The sequence below is a fragment of the Physeter macrocephalus genome, chromosome 10 (genome assembly GCF_002837175.3).
Source record: "Physeter macrocephalus isolate SW-GA chromosome 10, ASM283717v5, whole genome shotgun sequence".
Taxonomy (NCBI): domain Eukaryota; kingdom Metazoa; phylum Chordata; class Mammalia; order Artiodactyla; family Physeteridae; genus Physeter; species Physeter macrocephalus.
The window spans coordinates 82455865-82478148 of NC_041223.1; the positions used below are offsets into that span (position 1 = coordinate 82455865).

At 43.6% G+C, this 22284-nt stretch overlaps 1 protein-coding gene across 3 annotated transcripts in view; it reads left to right on the forward strand.

Moving 5' to 3' along the window:
* Positions 1–6541: 6541 nt before the first annotated feature.
* Positions 6542–22284, forward strand: part of RIMS1 (regulating synaptic membrane exocytosis 1) — a 463886-nt gene continuing 448143 nt past the window's right edge. For all 3 annotated transcript variants that reach the window (XM_024133005.3, XM_055087651.1, XM_024133047.2), the window contains exon 1: positions 6542–6722. In XM_024133005.3, coding sequence (XP_023988773.1) covers positions 6559–6722 — 164 coding nt within the window. In that variant the 5' untranslated portion in view covers positions 6542–6558. The remainder of the gene's footprint in view (positions 6723–22284) is intronic.

Below are 22284 nucleotides of genomic sequence, written 5' to 3' on the forward strand. Positions count from 1 at the left end.
AGAGTGGCATGGACATATATACACTACCATATGTAAAATAGATAGCTAGTGGGAAGCAGCTGCATATCACAGGGAGATCAGCTCGATGCTTTGTGACCACCTAGAGGGGTGGGATAGGGAGGGTGGGAGGGAGGGAGACGCAAGAGGGAAGAGACATGGGAACATACGTATATGTATAGCTGATTCACTTTGTTATAAAGCAGAAACTAACACACCATTGTAAGGCAATTATACTCCAATAAAGATGTTAAAAAAAAAAGAATATTAATTGCTTGGAAGAAGTATGTCCAAGGCTGGTGTAACCCACCTGGAGAGAACAGAATGATGTCCCTTCTTCTAAGTCCAAGGTCAAAGACTTTCCCACACACTCAGTTCCTCACGAAATAAATGACAATAGTGGAACGTTACCAAAAATCAGATTAAAATAGGTATTTGGCTGAATTTGAGCCAAAATCTGATATCCAGTTTCAGCCAAATACTTTGAGTGAAATCATTTGAGAGCCCAATGTTCTTTGAAGCCAGAAAGACGAAATTTTTGCAAATTATTATAACTATGTATAAATAGGGTGACCATAGGGCTTCCCTGGTGGCGCAGTGGTTGAGAATCTGCCTGCTAATGCAGGGGACACGGGTTCCAGCCCTGGACTGGGAGGATCCCACATGCCGCGGAGTAAGTAGGCCCGTGAGCCATAACTACTGAGCCTGCGCGTCTGGAGCCTGTGGTCCGCAACAAGAGAGGCCGCAACAGTGAGAGGCCCGCGCACCGCGATGAAGAGTGGCCCCCACTAGCTGCAACTAGAGAAAGCTCTCGCACAGAAACGGAGATGCAACACAGCAAAATAAATAAATTAATTAATAGGGTGACCATATAATTTGTCATACAAACTAGGACATTTTTAAGTGAAAGAAGATCCTGTTGATAATAACGCCAGTACAGGAAGCATTGACTCAGATGGTCCTGGATAAATCAGGACACATTATCACCTTATATAGAAACTGTTCTTGTGTAACAGATTATGATGGTGCCCATGACAATGATGTGAATAATATCTAGGAGGAGGTGGTGATAACTTAAATCAAAACTCAGTGTTGCAGTTCAGTGGTTAGGCAAGACTGCATCTCAATTGATGTTGAAGTTATTCCTAATTCATTTATTTTCCAGAAATTAAAAACCCTTCAGTAATTATAACTGGAGTTATACCGAATTCTGACATCACAAACGAGTCACTTGCTAATTCCCTGGAGTAGAAATTCCCTGTAGGAGTTCATCTCCCACGTTTTCTCCTCTCTTCCCAGTGAACCCACCTCCCTGGCCCACCTCCTGTTCCTCCAGGGCTCTGCCCCTTCCTGACTTGGGGCCGTGTGTCAACTGCCTTCCTCACCTTGGAACACTCTGTGCCCAGCCCTTCTTAGGCAATTCCTTCTTCTTCTTCAAATCTCTGCTCACAGGACGCCTCCTTAGGACACCATGACTGCCCAATCCCCACAGTTTACTCTCTACTCTATCCAGCAAGGTATTTTCTAGAACAATTACCGAAGTCCAGCTGTTCTTGTGTGTTTACTTATGCCTCTCTCTTCCAACCACATTGTTAGCAGCTGGAGCAGAGTGGACAAATCTTTTTCTGCAGCAAGGCAGATAGTAAATATTTTAGGCTTCGCTGGACATATGGTCTCTGTGCCTTCCACTCTACCATGGTAGCATGAAGGCAGCTAGAGATAATACATGGATCAATGGATGTGGCTGTGTTCCAATAAAACTTTATTCACAAAAACAGGCTTTGGTCTGCATTGGACTCATGTGCCATACTTGGCCAGTCCCTGTAGGACCATTACCTTAAATTCGACGTTCGCTCCCATAGCCTCAGCGCCCAGCTTTCAACCTTACGAAAGCCCTGGGGGGAAGACAGTGTTATTTCCATTTTATAGATGAGCAAAAGAAGGCTCAGCAAGGTGTACTTGATCCAAACTCACGTCAATATTGTATCCGCTTTCTAGGGCTTCTGTAACAATGTACCACAAGCTGCAAAACGGCATGAAACAACAGAGATTTAGTGTCTCACAGATGTGGAGGCTAGAAGTCCAACATCCAGGTGTCAGCAGGGCCACGCTTCCCCTGAAGTCTGCAGAGGAGAAAGCTTCCTGCCTCTTCCAGCTTCCAGTGGCTTCTGGCGTTCCTCGCTCTGGGGGTGCATCAATTCCTCCTCTGCCTCTGTTTCCACATGGCCTTCCTCTCTGGGTGTCTGTGCCTCTCTCCTCTTATGAAGACAAAAGTCATTGGATTTAGCACCCATCCTAATACAATATGACCAATTTCATCTGTAAAGACCCATTTCCATATACAGTCACATTCTGAGGTTCTGAGTGGACATGAATTTTTTTGTGGCGGGGAGAGGCACAGTTTTAAACCCACTACATCTGTCAGATGGTAGGGTAAGGATTTGAACATGACCCCATTTCAATGATTTTCCACTTTGAAGTTATAATCTTAGCTATTAAGTTAAATTAGCAGTTAACACTGATGTCCAGTTTTAGACATATTCTGAGAGGTGATCTGAGAGTATCAGTAGAAAAGAGAGCTAAGACGTTTACCAGAGAGGAGCTATGTCTAAGTCATCACTTCTGACTTGTACCCTGAACATAAGGTTAGAGTTGACCTGAAGGGCATCTGATACATATCTTATGAATAGAGATTGAAGACATTTTTCTATAGACTTCATTGGTTGGGCAAGGGGCATCACAGGAGAAGTTTCATGGTCTCTCAAGTCAATATCTCTGGATACCAAGCTCGTAAGTTGGGATTTTTCCCAATACTTGTCTAAAGCATGTTTCCTCCCTTAGGGGAGTGGGCAGTTTTACTACCGTCCAAATACATTTAGGAAATGCCAAGCCAAACCAAGTAAAATACATTTCATTACTGCAGTAAATAATTGCTTCTTAGAACCTTTTATTTGTTAAGGTGCCTTGCGAGTTTCTAAGAGGGAGGTATTGTGCACATTTTTCCAAGTTTATAGGGTATTTTTTTGTAGAGTATCTTCAAGAACTAATCATCTGTGCCACACACTTTGGTACATCTACTCAGTGTTTATTTGCTTACTTAAGTGCATGTAAGTTCTGCTTTTCTGGAAGCAAATGTGTAGAAGTATACTTCTCTTGCATTTCAACCCCCCCATAATGGATGAGATCCCTGACAGAAAGGGAGACACTGATGGGTGCACTGTGGCATCTACTAATTTATTGGTCAATTCATTCACTTCTTTATTCATTTACTCACTCACTGATTTCACACACAATTATCAAGCATCAAGGAAGGAGTTATGAACATAAAGATGATTGAGACCAGACTTCTTTTCATTAAATCATCTAGATAACACACATCAATCACCATTTCCCAAAGTAATTCTAATAGATGGAAACCACTTGCAATGGACTGAATCGTGTGCCCCCCTAAAATTCATATGTCAAAGTCCTAATCCCTAGTACCTAAGAAGGTGACTATATTTGAAGATAGGACCTTTGAAGAGGTGATTCAGGTTAAATGAGGTCATAAGGGTGTGGGCCCTAACCCAACAGGAATGATGTCCTTATAAGCAGAGGGACAGATGCCAGATGGGCATGCACAGACAACAGGCCATGTGAGGACACAGCAAGAAGGTAGCCAAGGAGAGAGGCCTCAGGAAAAATCAATCGTGCCAACACCTTGATTGTGGATTTCTAGCCTCCAGGACTGTGAGAAAACAAATTTCTGTTGTTTAAGCCACCCAGCCTGTGGTATTTTGTTATAGCAGCCCCAGCAGACAAAAACAACACTGTTAATTGTTCATTAGGCCCCTGCCTTCAAGAACTTTATTCAGCTAGTTCTAATGGCTACTGAGGATTTTTCATTTCTTTATCTGCATCTTAGAAGAATTTCATGAGGACCAACCTGATTGTCCACCTTGTGAGGACAAGGCCTTTGTTGTATCACCACATGGACCAGCAGAGATGCAGGCATCTGATAGAATGAATGTATCACCTACATTTCTCCTCCTCTCCATACATTAATCATGGAGAGATGGCCTAAAGAATCCGTTAGAGAGAGCAAGAAAAATAGAAAAGGAGAGCTAGAAAGTATTAGGCACGTAGCTAGATACTTCAAATATGACTTCTCATTTAACATCCCTCTTCTATTTTGAGGCAAATATCTTTACCCCTCTTTTTTGATGAAGAAACAGAGGTTCAAAGAGGATAAGTGATTTGGCCAAGATCATGAAATCACTGGTTAGAGCCAGAATTCAAACTCATTTTTTCCCTCCTGAAAATACGCTGGTCTGAGGGAAATAGTGACAATATTTTTAAAAGGAAGAAAAGATGCTGATTAGAGTGTTTTCATCAATTGCTTAATTAGAGGAAAAAGGAAATCTGGCTAGGCAGAAACACTTACGAAAAAGGACTGGAAATTTCAGTGGGCCATGTGTTTATTTCAGTGACATCCTCGGAACCGACAAAAAGCTAGGCCAATGTTAAGTTGTACAAATAAAAACAACGATTATAAGGCAGTTACTAAGTGCCAGGCACTGTTCTCAGTTCTTTCCGTGTATTCTTGATACCGCTAATCAGGAAGGCTAGTGAAAAAAAACCAATGTGTCCAAAGGCAGGTGACCAGAATGGCCAGAATTTGAAATCATGCTACAGGGTTACTGGTTGGGTAAACTGGGAAGGTTTACTCTGGAGAAAATGGAAGGCCATATGATGGCCGTCTCAAGGAGTTGAAAGATTTTCAGGTAGGAGGGGGCTCTAGACATAGGGATAAAATTGAGTGGTAGTGAGCCTTCCATTACTGACATTATTCGCGTGGATGTGTCCAGGTAGAAGCCACACCCACATTCAGCAGGCAGTCAAGTAATTAAGCTCTTACATTTTTTAAACTTGAAGATTTTAGGATTTTTTAATATTCATAAATATCATCATCCTTATCTTCTTTATTAACAAAGTTAGGTTTGGAGGGAAAAATTTAATGCTAGATCCCTTCTGGAATTATAGAAAGAATTCTGCAGGAGAGAAACATATCAATTTTTCTCATCACCATTGTGAAGAGAAATTTTTGCTCGATTTGAACTCTTCTCTAGATTGATTCTTTTATAAAGATATTAGCAAAATTCAGTCTCCAGGTTTGAAAGCTGATAACATTAACTGTTTTGAAACGATTGTCTATTTATTTTTGCCTTTATCAGCAAGAGGAGCTCATCCTTAATGCTTATCATTGGGCCAGGCATTAAGCAGAAGCTCATTACAGTAGGCTGTGGTGTGTTTGTTTTTTTTAAATCTGGGATCAGTGTTTCTTGAGAAGTACCTACAGCGGCTAAGAAGTGAGTGCATGGTGGTAGCGGAGCATCATTAGAGGAATTAGAGTAGATAATCCATTTGCAAGCAGCAGAGAAGTGCGGTTATGTGATGGGATGGGCGACCAAGAGCCCAAAATGACAAATTAAAGATTTGCCGTGCTGTGGGGTCTCTGGAGGGGCGATTCAGATACATTGCAGAGCAGTCCTACTGAGGATGGGTCATGAAAGACCGTGGTACAATGGACCCAGAAAATCCAGGCTGTTGCAGGGGTGTGTGTGTATCAAAATGATCTTAAAAACCACATCGTTGTGGCTGTGAACACTTGACCACTAAATGAGAAGGATACGGTGGAAGGGGGAAAATGCATGCAGAGGGTGTTCCGTCCTGTTCAGAACATCGAGGCTGCTCCGGTAATACTAATGCTCCACGATGAAGATGGAGCGAGGATGATGATGATTAATGCAACCCGTGGAAAAATAGGGCTGGCGAGGCTGACAGAGACGGGGGACCCGGCGAGGTAGGATGAGTCACGGATGAGGGTACCTGGGCTGGAGCGCGCGGGGGCGGCGGGGCGCGGGGCTGGGACCGGGAGTGGGCGGGTGGGCGCCGTGGGCGGGGCGGCTCCGGGCCGAGCGGCTGGGCTGGCGGCCGTGTCTGCGAGCGCAGCAGCATCACCGGAGCCGAGCCGCGAGACTCCGCCTAACCGACACCCAAACTCTCCTCCCGCACCGCGGACGGAGGCGGCCGAGCCCGAGCATCCGAGCCCCCCGCGCGCCCGAGCCCCCGCCCCCGCCCCCGCCCGGGAGGCTGGGCTGCGGGAAGCGCCCGGGCGCCCGCGTCTCGCCAGGGCCACCAAAACAAAGGCAGCATCCGGGGCTGGGTGGAGGCGGAGGAGCATGACAGCCCGGGCTCGCGCGCTCCCCGGCCCCGCCGCCGCCGCCGCCGCCGCCGCCGCCGCCGGGCGGGCTCCGCGGTGAGCCGAGCGGGGGCGCCGCCGCCGGGAGGGCTCCGCGGTGAGCCGAGCAGGGGCGCCGCCGCCGGGCGTGCGCCGGGGGGGCTCCGCGGTGAGCCGAGCGGGGGCGCCGCCGCCGGGAGGGCTCCGCGGTGAGCCGAGCAGGGGCGCCGCCGCCGGGAGGGCTCCGCGGTGAGCCGAGCAGGGGCGCCGCCGCCGGGCGTGCATCGGGAGGTGCGCCCGCGCCGAGCCCAGGCCAGCCGAGGGGCGGGCAGGCCGCGAAGATGTCCTCGGCCGTGGGGCCCCGCGGTCCCCGCCCGCCCACCGTGCCTCCCCCGATGCCCGAGCTGCCCGACCTGAGCCACCTGACCGAGGAGGAGAGGAGCATCATCATGGCAGTGATGAACCGGCAGAAGGAAGAGGAGGAGAAGGAAGAAGCCATGCTCAAGTAAGCCAGCGCGGCGCGCCCCGCTCTCGCCCGCTCCCGCCGGCGGCTGCGTGTGGCTGAGAGGCGGGCCGGGCCCGGGGCCGGGGCCGGGAGGAGGTGGGAGGACAGGCGGGGAGGCGCTGAGCCCTGAGCCGGCAGCGCGGAGAGGACGGCGGGGGACCCCGGTGCCGGGGAGGACCGGGGCGACGGCGCCCGCGGGGTGGGGTGTGCAAGGCTGAAAAGAGCCGATTCCGCCCCAGTGGAAGGAAGGGCCCTGGGCCGGGAGCAGGTGAGGGGCAGGGGCTCAGCGGCAGGAAGGGGAGGCGGGCGAAGAGCCGCGGGGAAGGGCTCTTCTTTCCTTGGAGTTGTCGAGCCGGTTGGGATTGCCCCAGCCGAGGGTGTCAGTATTGGGGTGAGAAAAATGCTTACTGGGAGTGTACATTTTGCTACTCATTCATCTCACAGCTCGAGGTTGGGTCTCTTTCTTGGGCAGTTGCCATCTTTGGTAACCTGCTTCTTCAGCGTCTCTCTAACCTTTGCTTCGGGGTCTTCTACACGGAATACCTGTGTGAAGACAGATTTTCCTCCCCGTATACAATGCCATTGGCAATGCAAAGTTTTTAATAATGGGAGAAGCTGATGGGGACTCTGGCCTGAAGAAAATAGAGGTTCCTCTTTACTGGTTTCCAAGGGAGTTCCAGGGCCTTCTCGTTTCCTGGTGCAAGCCGTACCGTAAGGGGACAGATTATTTGCACACATCCCCCCTTCTTTAAAGCCCATCGACCCTTCAGGGCATCTCCGTCCAGCGCCCCGTTTTCCTGGGGCTGGGGAGGGGACGGGGCTGGTGGCTGGCGAGGCAGGCGCGTGTGACACTGCCCTGCCACCTGCCTTAGTCTCGGGCGAAACTGCTCACGAGGTGCTGGCCTCCCGCGCCTCCTTCCCATCCCCGTGCAGTGGAGCTGAAGGGTCCGTGAGCCCTGCCTTCCCCGAGAGGTCCTCCTGTATTGGGGAAAGTTTTCAACTTGGCAGTGAGGAAATCTACAGGCCCCGATGGGGACTAGTTCCTTGGCTCCCGCGTTAAGGCCAGAAGGTGTATCTGGGGCGGAAGATTGGAGTGAAGAGCCGGAGGGAGCCTGTTGCATGTGGAGTTAGAGAGGAGAGCAGAGGAGGGGCGGCACCCCCGTACCCCAACCCGGGCCCAGCGCACGCCCTCCCGCCTCTCCCCCGCCCCCGGGATGGCCTCCTGAAGAGAAGAGGCTGTCACAGGAGGGAAGGTTCCTTCTTCCCCCCGGGGCAGCAGAGCCTGGCAGCAGAGAACTGGAGGGGCTGCATCCCCAGCCTGCTGGGTCTCCACTAGCGCAGCTGCAGCCCAGATGGGAGAGGGGGCGGTGAGGGAGAGCAGTGAGGGCTGGTCACAGCACAAGAGGAGAAATCCAGTCATCCCTGGCCTTTTGTCGTAGACTCAGAGAGAGGGGCCATTAACTCGGAAGGCCGGAGCTGGCCTGATTCTCTGAAGAGCAGCAGGTTTCTGGATTCCCTGCTCCTTCTTATCCACAAAACAGGGACTTGAAGCCTGGAGGGAGCCTGTTGCATGTGGAGTTAGAGAGGAGAGCAGAGGAGGGGCGGCACCCCCGTACCCCAACCCGGGCCCAGCGCACGCCCTCCCGCCTCTCCCCCGCCCCCGGGATGGCCTCCTGAAGAGAAGAGGCTGTCACAGGAGGGAAGGTTCCTTCTTCCCCCCGGGGCAGCAGAGCCTGGCAGCAGAGAACTGGAGGGGCTGCATCCCCAGCCTGCTGGGTCTCCACTAGCGCAGCTGCAGCCCAGATGGGAGAGGGGGCGGTGAGGGAGAGCAGTGAGGGCTGGTCACAGCACAAGAGGAGAAATCCAGTCATCCCTGGCCTTTTGTCGTAGACTCAGAGAGAGGGGCCATTAACTCGGAAGGCTGGAGCTGGCCTGATTCTCTGAAGAGCAGCAGGTTTCTGGATTCCCTGCTCCTTATCCACAAAACAGGGACTTGAAGCCTGCAGGCGTGCAGGAAGCAGAACCTCGTTAATCTGCTGCCTGTCCCTGGTGGAAGGTCCCTGGCGCTGCAGGCTTCCCCTCGTCTGAGACTGGAAGTAATGCATGGTGTCTGCTGGTGCTGCTGTCTGTCTGTCTGGTTGTCAGTCCGTCTTGTCCTCACCCGTCACAGCCCCCCGCCACCTGTCCCGGACACCTCTTCTTCTGGTCAGGATGCACAGTTTTGCTCCCATTCCTGAACACCGTTCACTGCAGACAGCAGGTGGACAGAGGCCTCCAGCAGGCGATGGAAAACATGGGCTGCTGCCTGACTGGTCTGACTGGGAAGGGAAGGCGCAGGGCAAGCCAGTGGGCATCGCTCCTCTTCACTGGCTGTTTCAGGGCTGGTGGAGAGAGGGGCTCTAAGTGGGGAAGGGGGAGTTCTAGGAGGGATCAGATCCTACAGGCTTCTATGGACAAATGAAAATGAAGGACACTGTCCAACTGTTCACGTCAAAAGCATCTTTCCCACTGCTGTGCCATGACTGCTCTCCCTGGCACGCACGTGGTGTTCCTTTATTGCAAGGATTCTCTAAATATTGCAGTGTGTGATGCTGTCACACCACAGCCTCTGCAATCCCAGGCCTCGGCACTAACTTTGTCAATCAGCCTCCGCTGCTAACGTCTTGGCCTTCTGTGTGGTGGCAGACTAGGGGTGTTTTGGAATCCCAGTTTGCTGCCATGGAAGTCTGTCATGTTGTCCACAAATTAGTGGAACAGAGATTGTACTTTTTTCTAGAGGGCAGTTTATGTCTTAAAAACTGAGGACTGTAGGGGTTATTCAGATGACACACCGATATGGGAACTTAATGACACAGAGTCCTGGAAGGTGGCCCTTTCTAAACTTTGCATAAAGGTAGACTGGAAAACAGGAGGCTTTTCACAAGCCTCTGAAATAGTCGTTAAATTGGAGATGAGTTTTGGCGGTAGCGCGCGGTCGTTATATCACATATCTGAGAATTTAGTCCCACAACAGGCCCTGAGAAGCTAAAGTCCTGGTAACTCAGCATTTAGAATTAAAATTCCCATTGATCATTACTGCAGAGCCATCGCCTGAGCTCCCCTACTTCCTGTGTGTGCTCTCTGTTCACAATTTGTAAACACAGGCACTAGTAGAGAGAAGAGAGAAAACTGATGGGCGAACACGCCAAAGCAACGTTATAAAATATCAATTAAAATATATTCGGACAGTTTCATCAAACTTGGTTGTATATTACTACTTGAATTTGGCCTTGATAATGTCTTTTAATATGTATAAATGGAAAAGGATAATGAAGCTACTTTCACCTCAAGATTTCAGGAAACATTTTTCTTTGAATTTATAAGTACTTTGTCATAAAAATAATTCATTTTGTTGGCAAAGGGCACTGATTTCAAATACCATTGCCATCTAACAAAAAATAGTTGACTCCTGCAAATTATTTCTAATGGTTGATTTAATTCCCTGCAGAAAGAAGGTCTTTCTTAATCTTAGTAGGGTTTTGGGGGGGGTGTGTAGGTGTGTGTAGATGTGTGTAGGTGTGGGTGTGAGTGTGTATTCTAGAAGTCTTTTGAAACCTAACTTCCTCAATGAATACTCCTTCAAGTAACTGTCACCGGACACCAAGAGCCAGTATATTACATGGGTTGAAAACTGCGTTATCTGGGACCTAAATCAGAGAAGATCTCATTAGACCTAAAATCTTATTCCATTTTTATAAAAGCTTCATAGAGAAAGGAACTATAGAGTAGCAAGACAAGAGAAAAAATATAGAAGCAGAGACTGAAAATGATGGCTAGCGGCTGGGAATTGAGAACCGTGTGGGAATATTTAATAGAACTGCTAACATTTATTGAACATTTACCTCATGCTAGCCATTATTCTAAATGGTTATTGAACCAAATGCCAAAGAGTTGAACTGTGTTCAAGTTCAATATATGTATATTTGGTTTCTCACAAACAGCTTGTGCAGAAGGTAAGGAGGGTCATATAACCCACAAATCACCCTGCCCCTTACAGGGTTCCTGGAATACCTTGAACCTACTCACATAATATGGCCCAGCCAGGATTCAAACCCAGACCTTTTATTCTAAGTCCAAGTATCGTCCCACATGCTGCACTGTCCTTTTACCAACAAGAAGCCTGTACTTCATCTACCTCTTCCTTAGATTAATGTCTGTTCGTCCCTCAGTTTCAGAGGAGGGGTTTGGCAGGTTAGGCTGATTCAGAAGATCAGCTGCTGATTATAGGAGACCCTGGAGCTTCACCTACGCTCTTAATAGAGTTTCCCAATGGATTGAGGGCAAGGGCATTGTCCCCAGTTTGAAGATAATAAAAAGCACAATGATAAGTCCATTCGTGCTGGATCTGAGCATTCGGGGTTCAAATTCTAGTCCTGCCTCTTAAATTGTATAAATGTGGGCAAGAAAATTAAATTGGGATTCTAGGAGGTTCTTTTTTTCTTACAAATCCTACAATTCATTGTGTGATTTGATTTATCAAGAATATTGACTTTGGACTTCTCCCTCTCTCTTAACAGGGAACCTCACGCCCACTAGCTCTTCAAACATCTGTAATACCGACTTCCTTTGTGAGAGGAGAGACAAAGTAGAGGGGTAGAACACTTGCACCTTCAGCTTTTCTTCCTCTTTTTTCTCCCTCCAACCAATTATAATATTGTGACCCAAAATGTGTCCAGAAGGCTCAATTAGCAACTGGGAAAAGAAGGAAAGGTAGTTGGGGGCAGCTGGGGTGGAGTGAGGACAGAGTCCCCAGAATGCAGGTATCATGTTTTCATTGAGGTTTGCAAAGATTTTCATGTCTTACGCCTCAAAATATCCTCTCATGTTGCTGAGGCAGAGGTGGGTAAGAAGGGAAAAGAGAAAAAGCAGAGTAATTTGAGAAAGCTGCTAAAGCATGAGCAAGTGTCTGCATGTTCCCAGATGCTGTGTTAAGTAGAAAAGTCAGGGAGAGGAAATGTCTAATCTCCTTCACACCCCTAATGGACAGGGTTACATTTAGGGAAGGTTATCCCAGAACCATTGCAGTTTCCTGCTTTCAACAAAAACCTGTCTTAGTAAATGTGCATGCCCAAATGCTCATGGAGAACATTCAGAAAAGGGAAGCCTAAAAAAATAATAAAATAAAATAAAAAGAAAGAAAGAAGTAAGGCGTTGTCAAAGAGAATAGAGGGTCAGAAACAGAACACTTAGTTCACATTTTTGCCAACCTGTCTTGACTCTCTTTTACCTCTGTGTATTCCTTCTTAACCAGAAGTGAGGGGCACCATTGCTGAGGTAAATAGATTACTAAGTCTGGAGTAGAATATGGAAACCAGTGTGGGCTCTAGGTGCCCCTGCAGACTTGAATAGAAACACAGCACCTTGGGAGTGTTACTTGCTCAACCGGTCACATGAGAGAGTGGTTTGAATTTAACCTGCGCAGTAAGAGCCAGCTTCCCGCAAAGATATAAAGTAGCAATTCCTGCAATAATATTGCTATCTTCCTACATCTGCAATATGCAGATGGATGAGCTTGCCGTGCCATGGATTGTAAAGTTCATTGAATTGCAGTTCATTTATCGTTATGGACTATTTTATATCTTTAAACAACTTCTACATTTTGTCCTGTGATGGGAGTTGGGTATTTTAGAGCTGGTCCTGAGAGTTGAACTAAGTTGGCCTGAGGCACAAGGCAACTAAAGTAATAGAACCCAGAACCCACATACACGGACTCCAAACCTTTAGGGTTCTTATAAGTCTTTTCAAAAGTGCATCAAGCTCTGGCTATTATGGTTTGTTTCCCTCTTCCATTGGGGAAGGAGCTTAACGTTTAGGCATTTGGCTGGATACGTACGTTACAGATTTCACTCTGCTCCATGCTCACCTATTGAGAGGTCTACCTTGTGACTCTTCTGTTAGTTTCTGTTAGTGAAATTCCCAGAACTAGCTCAATGCCTTCCAAACCCTTTCCTTATGACATTTGATCCTGGAGTCCAGAAAATAAACTAAAGGAGCAAGAAAGATGTCACGTGGCTAGTGGCATTTTCCAGCCTTTTCCAAGGACTCCAGTCTCCAGGCTCTGGAACGGACCACAGGTGACTGGCTAACCCCGTGTGCACCTGCGCTCTCTGATCTGGCTCATTAGCTGACAGTGCTCTCGAATGCCTTCGCATCTCCCCACTATGCTCCCCCACCATGAGGTTCTCTCTTCTCTCTACTATTGTTCTGAATTTTGTATGCTCGGTAGGCTATTTCTAACAAAGTATCATGTGATATTCAATTCAACAAGAAGACCCCTGTGTCAGGTATGAGACTTGGGTCAGGAATTGGGCTGTTGGGTAAAGAGAGAGTCTTCTGCTTTAGCCCGACATTGGCTTAGTTCCTACCATTTTAAAACTGCCGTGACCAGAAGGGGAGGTGAGCATCAGATAGTTAGATAGAGCAATGGACTAGATTCTGCTCTTAACACTGACACTTTCTATAGGTGTAAACATCAATAAATTAACTCATCTGCACCCCAGTTTCTTCCTGTGTAAGGTGAAAGTGATAATGTCTGCCCTTCTAACCTACGAGGCTTTAACATGATTGTAGAGGCACCCTAAACTTCAAAGTGCTGTACCAAGGAAAGGTGGCATTATTAACTTTACTTTGTAAAACTATAGAAGAATCCCCAGAGCATCTTTTCCTTGATGATTGCAGCTACTAGAGGTCCCGCGGAGATGGGTTCTTGTAGAAGAATCCATCCATCATATCGTGCTAGCAGGGAGGTGTGTCCAGGGCTTCAGCCTCCAGGGTGAGAATTTGGCAAAGAGGTCAAGGGTAAAATGAGTCCAGGGTTTGACCTGAGGTTATATTTACCTTCCTTCCATTTTTCTTTCTTTCTCATTAAATAGCTCATAAATGTCTTTAGCACAAAAAGCAATGTGGGCAAAGTGATAGAGTTTGAAATAGCTAAAAGGCAACCTTAATTCAAAAGTGAGCAGAGAAATTAGCTTAGGGTCATTCCCTCAACTTTTGCTAGAAAAAAATCGGGAGAAACAGACTGATGATTTTAGTGTCACTGGATTTAATAAATTATTCACTTTAAATTAGCTGAATAAGGGGCCTTATACTTGTCAAGTAGTAATTCCTCTTTCATATCAGTTGACTGTTGGGTATGGGTTAGATTGAATAGATTGTATGTGTTGAAGAACTTTTTAAGATTCTGTGCTGGATGTCTCAGGCTTTCTGTATGTATATTCTTACACTTTTACTTCAGGTTTATGTACATTTATTTTGATCTAGGTCAGTGTTCTGTGGATGGTGAAAGGGGAATATACTGCAGAATTGACCTTACTTTTTTAAAATTTATTTTATTGAAGTACAGTTGATTTATAATGTTGCGTTAGTTTCTGTTGTACAGCAAAGTGATTAAGTTTTATATATATATATATTCTTTTTCATATTCTTTTCCTTTATGGTTTATTACAAGATATTGAATATAGTTCCCTGGGCTATACAGTAGGACCTTGTTGTTTATCCATCCTGTAAATAATAGTTTGCATCTGCTAATCCCAACCTCCCAATCCATCCCTTCCCCACCCACCTCCCCCTTGGCAACCCAAAGTCTGTTCTCTATGTCTGTGAGTATGTTTCTGTTTGGTGAGTAAATGCATTTATATCATATTTTAGATTCAACATATAAGTAATATCATACGATATTTGTCTTTCTCCTTCTGACTCACTTTACTCAGTATGACAATTTCTAGGTCCATCCATGTTGCTGCAAATGGCATTATTTTATTCTTTTTTATGACTGAGTAATATTCCATGTGTATATGTACCACGTATTCTTTATCCATTCCAATGTCGACGGACATTTAGGTTGTTTCCATGTCTTGGCTATTGTAAATAGTGCTGCTATGAACATTGGGGGTGCAAGTATCTTTTTGAATTAGTGTTTTGTCTGGGTGTATGCCCATGAGTCGGATTGCTGGATCATATGGCAGCTCTATTTTAGTTTTTTGAGAAACCTCCATACTGTTGTCCATGGTGGCTATACCAGTTTACGTTCCCACAGTGTAGGAGGGTTCCCTTTTCTCCACACCCTCTCCAGGATTTAGTGTTTGTAGATTTTTTGATGACGCCATTCTGACTGGTATGAGGTGATACCTCATTGTGGTTTTGATTTACATTGCTCTAATAATTAGCGATGTCGAGCATCTTTTCATGTGCCTATTGGGCATGTGTATGTCTTTTTTGGAGAAATGTCTATTTAGGGCTGCAGAATCGACTTTAGATATTCCTTCATCTTTTGCTAACTTGTGAAAACTTCTCGTACATATGAACATTTATTTAAATAAAAAATAGAATGTTTCAAAAGAAAGTGGCTGTACATGTTGGTTTGCCCAGGACAGTATCTGTTGATGCCACATTTGTGCTGTAATTATGGCTAGTACCCCCATCTCTCAGTTTTGAATTTCAATCCAGATGGTACATTAAATTATCTCCCTCTGTATAAATTTTGCTTTCCCTGAAACAAATTATTCATTTAAAACTTCAGAAAGTTTGAGCAATTAACTGTCAAAAAATATAGCAATTAGTAATTATCAATAAGTAACACAAGCGAGTTGTAGATGTAGAATCTTGAAAATCATCTTTTGGTAAATGGAAAGGCTTTTGCTGAGAATCAGGTGTTATCTTTAATGGATTCTCAGTGGAATGCTACCTTTATGACAAAGTTGAATTTAAAAGTTCAAAACACTTTTCAAATAACAATAACGAGGAATGCAACCTCGTGCAGGGCTCTCTCTCTGAAGATTTTTCTTCGGGCCTTGCAAAGGAACAGACTGTTATTTAGAGAAGACATTTAGCTGGATTTTAGGATGCAATATTCTGATCATTCTTCTGAAGTTTAGATAGTAAAATAAGATAATATTACAGAAAGTAATTTCATGCAGTTTGAAAGTAAAGTGCTTAATTAGATATTAAAGAACCACAATGAACCAAACAGATATCTTTATGTAGTGTAAATGATAATACCTTGCTAATGACTTACATATTATTTAGTATATATTTTTATATTTCCCATCATTATGTCAGATAATCATTGTCTGGGAGATGCCATTATATTTACATAGAGAAGGGATGTGAATTGAAAACCAATTAAGGTGTCTGTACTGTCATGTAAATGTCCTACAGCTTAGCTTCTTTTCATGGACTCTCATGCATGGTCTGCATATTCACAAATGGGAACTCCTGTAGTAGTGGTCATTGATGGAGCTTTCTGTCTGTATTTGCTAGACTTTATGTAGTCTATTCGATTAGCTCCCAACTTACATTTCTGCACACAAAACATTCTTGATCGATATATGAGCAGTTTTCTTAATCTCAAGAATATCGAGTTATTTTATTTTATTTATTTATTTTTTAACATCTTTTTTGGAGTATAATTGCTTTACAATGGTGTGTTAGTTTCTGCTTTATAACAAAGTGAATTAGCTATACACATACATATATCCCCATATCTCCTCCTTCTTGCGTCTCCCTCCCACCCTTCCTATCCCACACCTCTAGGTGGTCACAAACACCAAGTTGATCTCCCTGTGCTATGTGGCTGCTTCAAAGTAGCTATCTATTTTACATTTGGTAGTGTATATATGTCCATGCCACTCTCTCACTTTGTCTAGCTTACCCTTCACCCTCCCCGTGTCCTCAAGTCCATTCTCTACATCTGCATCTTTATTCCTGTCCTGCCCCTAGGTTCTTCAGAACCTTTTTTTTTCTTTTTTTACATTCCATATATATGTGTTAGCATGCAGTATTTGTTTTTCTCTTTCTGACTCACTTCACTCTGTATGACAGACTCTAGGTCCATCCACCTCTCTACAAATAACTCAGTTCCATTTCTTTTTATGGCTGAGTAATATTGCATAGTATATATGTGCCAGATCTTCTTTATCCATTCATCTGTTGATGGACTCTTAGCTTGCTTCTATGTCCTGGCTATTGTAAATAGAGCTGCTGTGAACATTGTGGCACATAACTCTTTTTGAATTAGGGTTTTCTCAGGGTATATGCCCAGTAGTGGGATTTCTGAGTCGTATGGTAGTTCTATCTTTAGTTTTTTAAGGAACCTCCATACTGTTCTCCATAGAGGCTGTATCAATTTACATTCCCACCAACAGTGCAAGAGGGTTCCCTTTTCTCCACACCCTCTCCAGCATTTATTGTTTGTAGATTTTTTGATGATGGCCATTCTGACCGGTGTGAGGTGATACCTCATTGTAGTTTTGATTTGCATTTCTCTAATGATTAGTGATGTTGAGCATTCTTTCATGTGTTTGTTGGCAATCTGTATATCTTCTTTGGAGAAACGTCTGTTTAGGTCTTCTGGCCATTTTTGGATTGGGTTGTTTGCTTTTTTGATATTGAGCTGCATGAGCTAGCTGCCTGTATATTTTGGAGATTAATCCTTTGTCAGGTGCTTCATTTGCAAATATTTTCTCCCATTCTGAGGATTGTCTTTTCATCTTGTTTAGGGTTTCCTTTGCTGTGCAACAGCTCTTAAATTTCATTAGGTCCCATTTGTTTATTTTGTTTTTATTTCCATTTCTCTAGGAGGTGGGTCAGAAAGGATCTTGCTCTGATTTATGTCAGTGACCATATGTGCGTGGGTTTATCTCTGGGCTTTCTATCCTGTTCCATTGATCTATATTTCTGTTTTTGTGCCAGTACCATACTGTCTTGATTATGTAGCTTTGTAGTATAGTCTGAAGAATATCGAGTTATTTTAAAGTTGTAAGTGATCAGTGCACAAGTGTCACATGACACATTATCATTCTTGTAGTTTAAACATAGCTCTTAATGTACAAGGAGAAACTCTTTGTTTAGGTGGCTATTTGTTCCATTTTTGATTTAGGGGTTTACATTTTAGAAAAATTAGGCAGATGGTGTTTGTAATATCTAAGGAATTCATAAATCAATGTATCAGTTTTCTTTAAATATAGGGTAGTATATATATATATATATATATATATATATATATATCTACATTCAGAAGTTCTATCCAGGTCAGAAAGATTAGTGTCTTAGTAGAAAGAGATGAAAACAGAAGTAAAGTAATCCAATGGCTTTCCTTTTTAAAAAAAAAAAAGCTTAGCAGGTTTATCTGCCTTAGCTATCTCTGTCTTGTAATATATTGGAGCTTAAGTCTTCTTTCCTAACCTTTTTTTTTTCTGGAGAAGAAAATGATACATTTTACACGCTGGTGTCTGAAATAAAGGGATATCGATATGAGCTGGCTGATATATTTTAGATATTGCATTTTTGGTAAGAGTAAAAATTATAAAGAGATTCTACTTTGATATTCTTCAGAATCATCATAACAATTGTCATAAAATGTAATTTGGAAAAATAAAATACTATAAAATCTTCTTACAGTGAGGCTGAATATTTCAATTTATGGATGTCTATGTTCCCTAGGCGAAATATAGTGACCTAATATATAGCAGCCTGGAGTAAAAACTTGATACCAGTCTGAAAAAGATAGTATCGTCTGAGTATTGTCCCAGACACAGGTATTAGAAAGGGATTTCATGGTATTTGGAGCTTCAAAGGCCTGAGCTGTAATAGTCACTGTTGAGTAGAACTATGATTGAAAATCAGTCAGATGGTTTTCTAGTCCTGCCTTCTATAAAGATAGCAAGGTGGAAGATTCCTGGAGTCCCAAGTGCAATTAAAAAAAGCACAGTCCAAATGGATAAACAACAAGGTACTACTGTATAGCAAAGGGAACTATTTTCAGTATCCTGTGATAAACCATAATGGAAAAGAATATAAAAAAAGAATGTATATATATATATATATATATATATATATACATAAGGTGTATATATATATATATATATATTATATATATATATATATACAAAATGTATATATATATATATATATAGAGAGAGAGAGAGAGAGGGAGCGCTCTTCTTGCCCTTCCTTCTATAATTCCATTTCCTTCTGATTTGCCTTTTTCTATGCGGTTTCTAGTCATGGACTCAGTCACACTTATGTGTTTATGATCCCAAGTCTGTGTTACTACATTGGAATTCTCTACTAAATTCTGGATTTGTGTACCTGACCACCTGCTAAATGTCTCCACCTGGATGTCCCATAGGTGCTTCAAGCTGAGTGTTACCCATCATCCATTTCTTGACTTTCTGCTTAAACTTGATGCTTTTCTATAATCCCTGTCTTTGTGGGTAGATCACCATTGCAACTGCTCATTCATTCTGTTGTCAAATTCTTCAGATTCCATCTTCTTTGAATTTCTCCTTTCCCTTCCAATTCCATTGCCTTTACTTGAACGCAGACTCTCATCCCTGCTCCCCTGGATGCCTGCAGTAACCTCCTAATTCCTTTCCCTGACACCAGCCAGACCTCCGGTCCCCACACTGCTGTCAGGGGAACCTCTCTAAAATCCATCTGATCACGTCCCATCAGGAAAACCCCTTTGCTTTCAGAGTAAAGTTTAAACCTCCTAATCTGCAACCTGCATCTCCTCTCAGGGGTCCACACATAGCCTCCTGCCAGTGCCTTAGAGCCTCGTTCCCAAGGCGCCATCGCTGCCTCAGAGCTTGGTGGCTCCACTTGTGCTTTTCTCTCTGTCAGGAATTTCCTTTTTCTTCATCTACCTCATGTTTACATAGCCTTTCAAATTAGCTCATGACCCCTCATCTGGCACATCTTCCCGGACTTTCCAGATTAATTTTTATGTTTGTCCTCTGTGCACATCTTTTCTGTAACCTTGTTCCCCTGACACTGTCACCTCAGCATCAGCTCCTGAAAGCAGGGTCATTCTCATTTGTATCTGTCATATGAGCACAGTGCTTGCCATGTGCTAGGCGCCTGGATTTTCTAAACAGTGTGTGTGAATGAATGAATCCATCCAGAGGATGGGGAACAGAGGAGTCATCTGAGGCTGCTGGATGGATTCACAGGGTATGAGTAGGTGGCTGGAGTGGGAAGTTTATTCTAACCAGGAGAATTCTATCAGCAGATTCTGAAAGCAAAAAATGAGCTGAGTGCTTTGGCTATTGAGAGAAGCAGGTTGGCCAGAATTTATGAGGAGAACATTCTGGTTGTTAGATATTACAAGGTGAAATTGAAATAGGATTTTTAGATGATGTGTTGTACTCTTAATTTATCATTCATGGCTTTTGGAAGGACAGCATTCTGAAAGTGCTTGAATGTCAATGTTGGAGGATGTAAACAATATATTTTAAAAATTAATCCTCTAGACAGACAAGCTTAATGGAAACTTTTCCTTTGAATTAAAACATCATTAACTTCAGTAAGAGTGTAAAGCATAATATGAGTTCTCTGATTTGATGTTCAGAATTAGATTAGATGCTTATGACCGTAAAGTATTATACTGACTATATTTTTAATTAAAAAATGCTCCCTGGTTAAGTCATCTTCTAAACTTTTTTTAAGATTGAAGTATAGTTGATTTACAATGTTGTGTTAGTTTCAGGTGTACAGCAAAGTGATTCAGTTATACATATATATCTATTCTTTTTCAGATTCTTTTCCCTTATAGGTTATTACAAAATGTTGATTAGAGTTCCCTGTGCTATACAGTCCTTGTTGATTATCTATTTTATGTATAGTAGTGTGTATATGTTAATCCCAAACTCCTAATTTATCCCTCACCACCCCCTTCCCCTTTGGTAACCATAAGTTTGTTTTCTATGTCTGTGGGTCTATTTCTGTTTTGTATATAAGTTCATTTGTAACCTTTTTTTAGATTCCACCTGTAAGTGATTATCATATGGTATTTGTCTTTCTCTTTCTGACGTACTTCACTCAGTATGATGATCTCTAGGTCCATCCGTGTTGCTGCAAATGGCAAAATTTCATTCTTTTTTTATGGCTGAGTAGTATTCCATTGTATATATGGACCACATCTTTATCCATCTTCTTCCAGACTTAAACTCTTTGAAAGCAGGTGTCTTCTTTTACTCATCTTTGTATTCCCTTTGCCTAACCTGTGGCTCGTACACAGTGGAACCTCAGCAAGTGCTGGCTGAACTGAGCTGCACAGTCTGAAGGCCCAGGACACAGAAGCACTGGTCTTCTTCTTCTTTTTTTTTTTAACATCTTTATTGGAGTATAATTGCGTTACAATGGTGTGTTAGTTTCTGCTGTATAACAAAGTGAATCAGCTATATGTATACATACATCCCCATATCTCCTCTCTCTTGCATCTCCCTCCCACCCTCCCTATCCCACCCCTCTAGGTGGTCACAAAGCACTGATCTGATCTCCCTGAAAACACTGGTCTTTGACATAAAACAGCTAGACCGAGTTGAGATGGGGACAGATGGGAGCTTGGAGGCTGCCTGGTCCAGGGCTGGCAAATACTCAGAATGCACAGGCAACTTCCTGAAGATGGAACAGCATCGCTGATAAATGCTGGATGCCTCAGAACCTTTCTAGAGGGGCACTCCAAGCCATCAACTGATGAGAGTTGCAATCAAGATAACACATTTTAGCCACTGAAGATTTATTCTGACACCACTTTTAAGACGAGAAAACTGAAGCCCAGACATCCTTTCAGCTTTTCATTATTAATTAGTGAGAGAGCTAAGTGTAAGACTTGGGATTTTCTTTCTCCTGGTCCAGTATTTTTTCCACTGTCACACTACCTCCCCACAGTTTTATTTTAGCTACCATCAAATTCAAACAATTAATTTTTTTCAATTTTGGTTTGATTTACCTGCTCTGTAAGATTACATCCTATTATGGAAAACTCCAAGGCAACCTCTAATTACTTTGTTGATTTTGAATTTGGTTATATTTCATATTAATCACAATAAGTAGGTCATTTACAGGGATCAAGAAATACTTTATTTAAAGATTCCATTTGCAATGGTATTTGTTGCAATTATATTTAAGCTGTATCAATACTTCTTAACTGTGATCATTTTATTTTTAATTTTTAATACATCTCTGAAAGAGACAATGTTTTCAATATGCAGTAATTTATTTATGATTCCAAATAGCTTTTCCTACCATGCATTTGAATTATGTACAGATTGAAAGCATGTCTTGTTTTTTCACTTGGAAAAGCCAGGTGGTTTTTGTTCATTGTGAGAAGAGCTTTCCTTGGTTGTCCCTCATTTGGAGGTTTGGCTTCAGCTAGACTGTTGGTCAATGACCCAAAGAAAGAATCAGGGGGATAGGGAAGGGATGGCACCCCACATACAGATCTGTGAACACTCCCATCTCACCCATGCACCTGTACGTATAAATCTCACACCCATACACCTGCAAACTAAAGTGTTCTTTCTGTAAAGTCTTCTTTAAGGAAGTTAATTTTATCTCATTTAGAGAATTCGCATGATCTAGACATGATTTGCTTACTTTTTGTAACCACCGCACTTTCTGTGACTTTTGCCCCAGTGGCCGTTCTGGAAGAAGCAACCCTATATGCATATGCTCCCACCCTGGCCATGCTAATTGGACTAAAGATGGACGTGATCCAAGTCCACATGATTCATTGGCC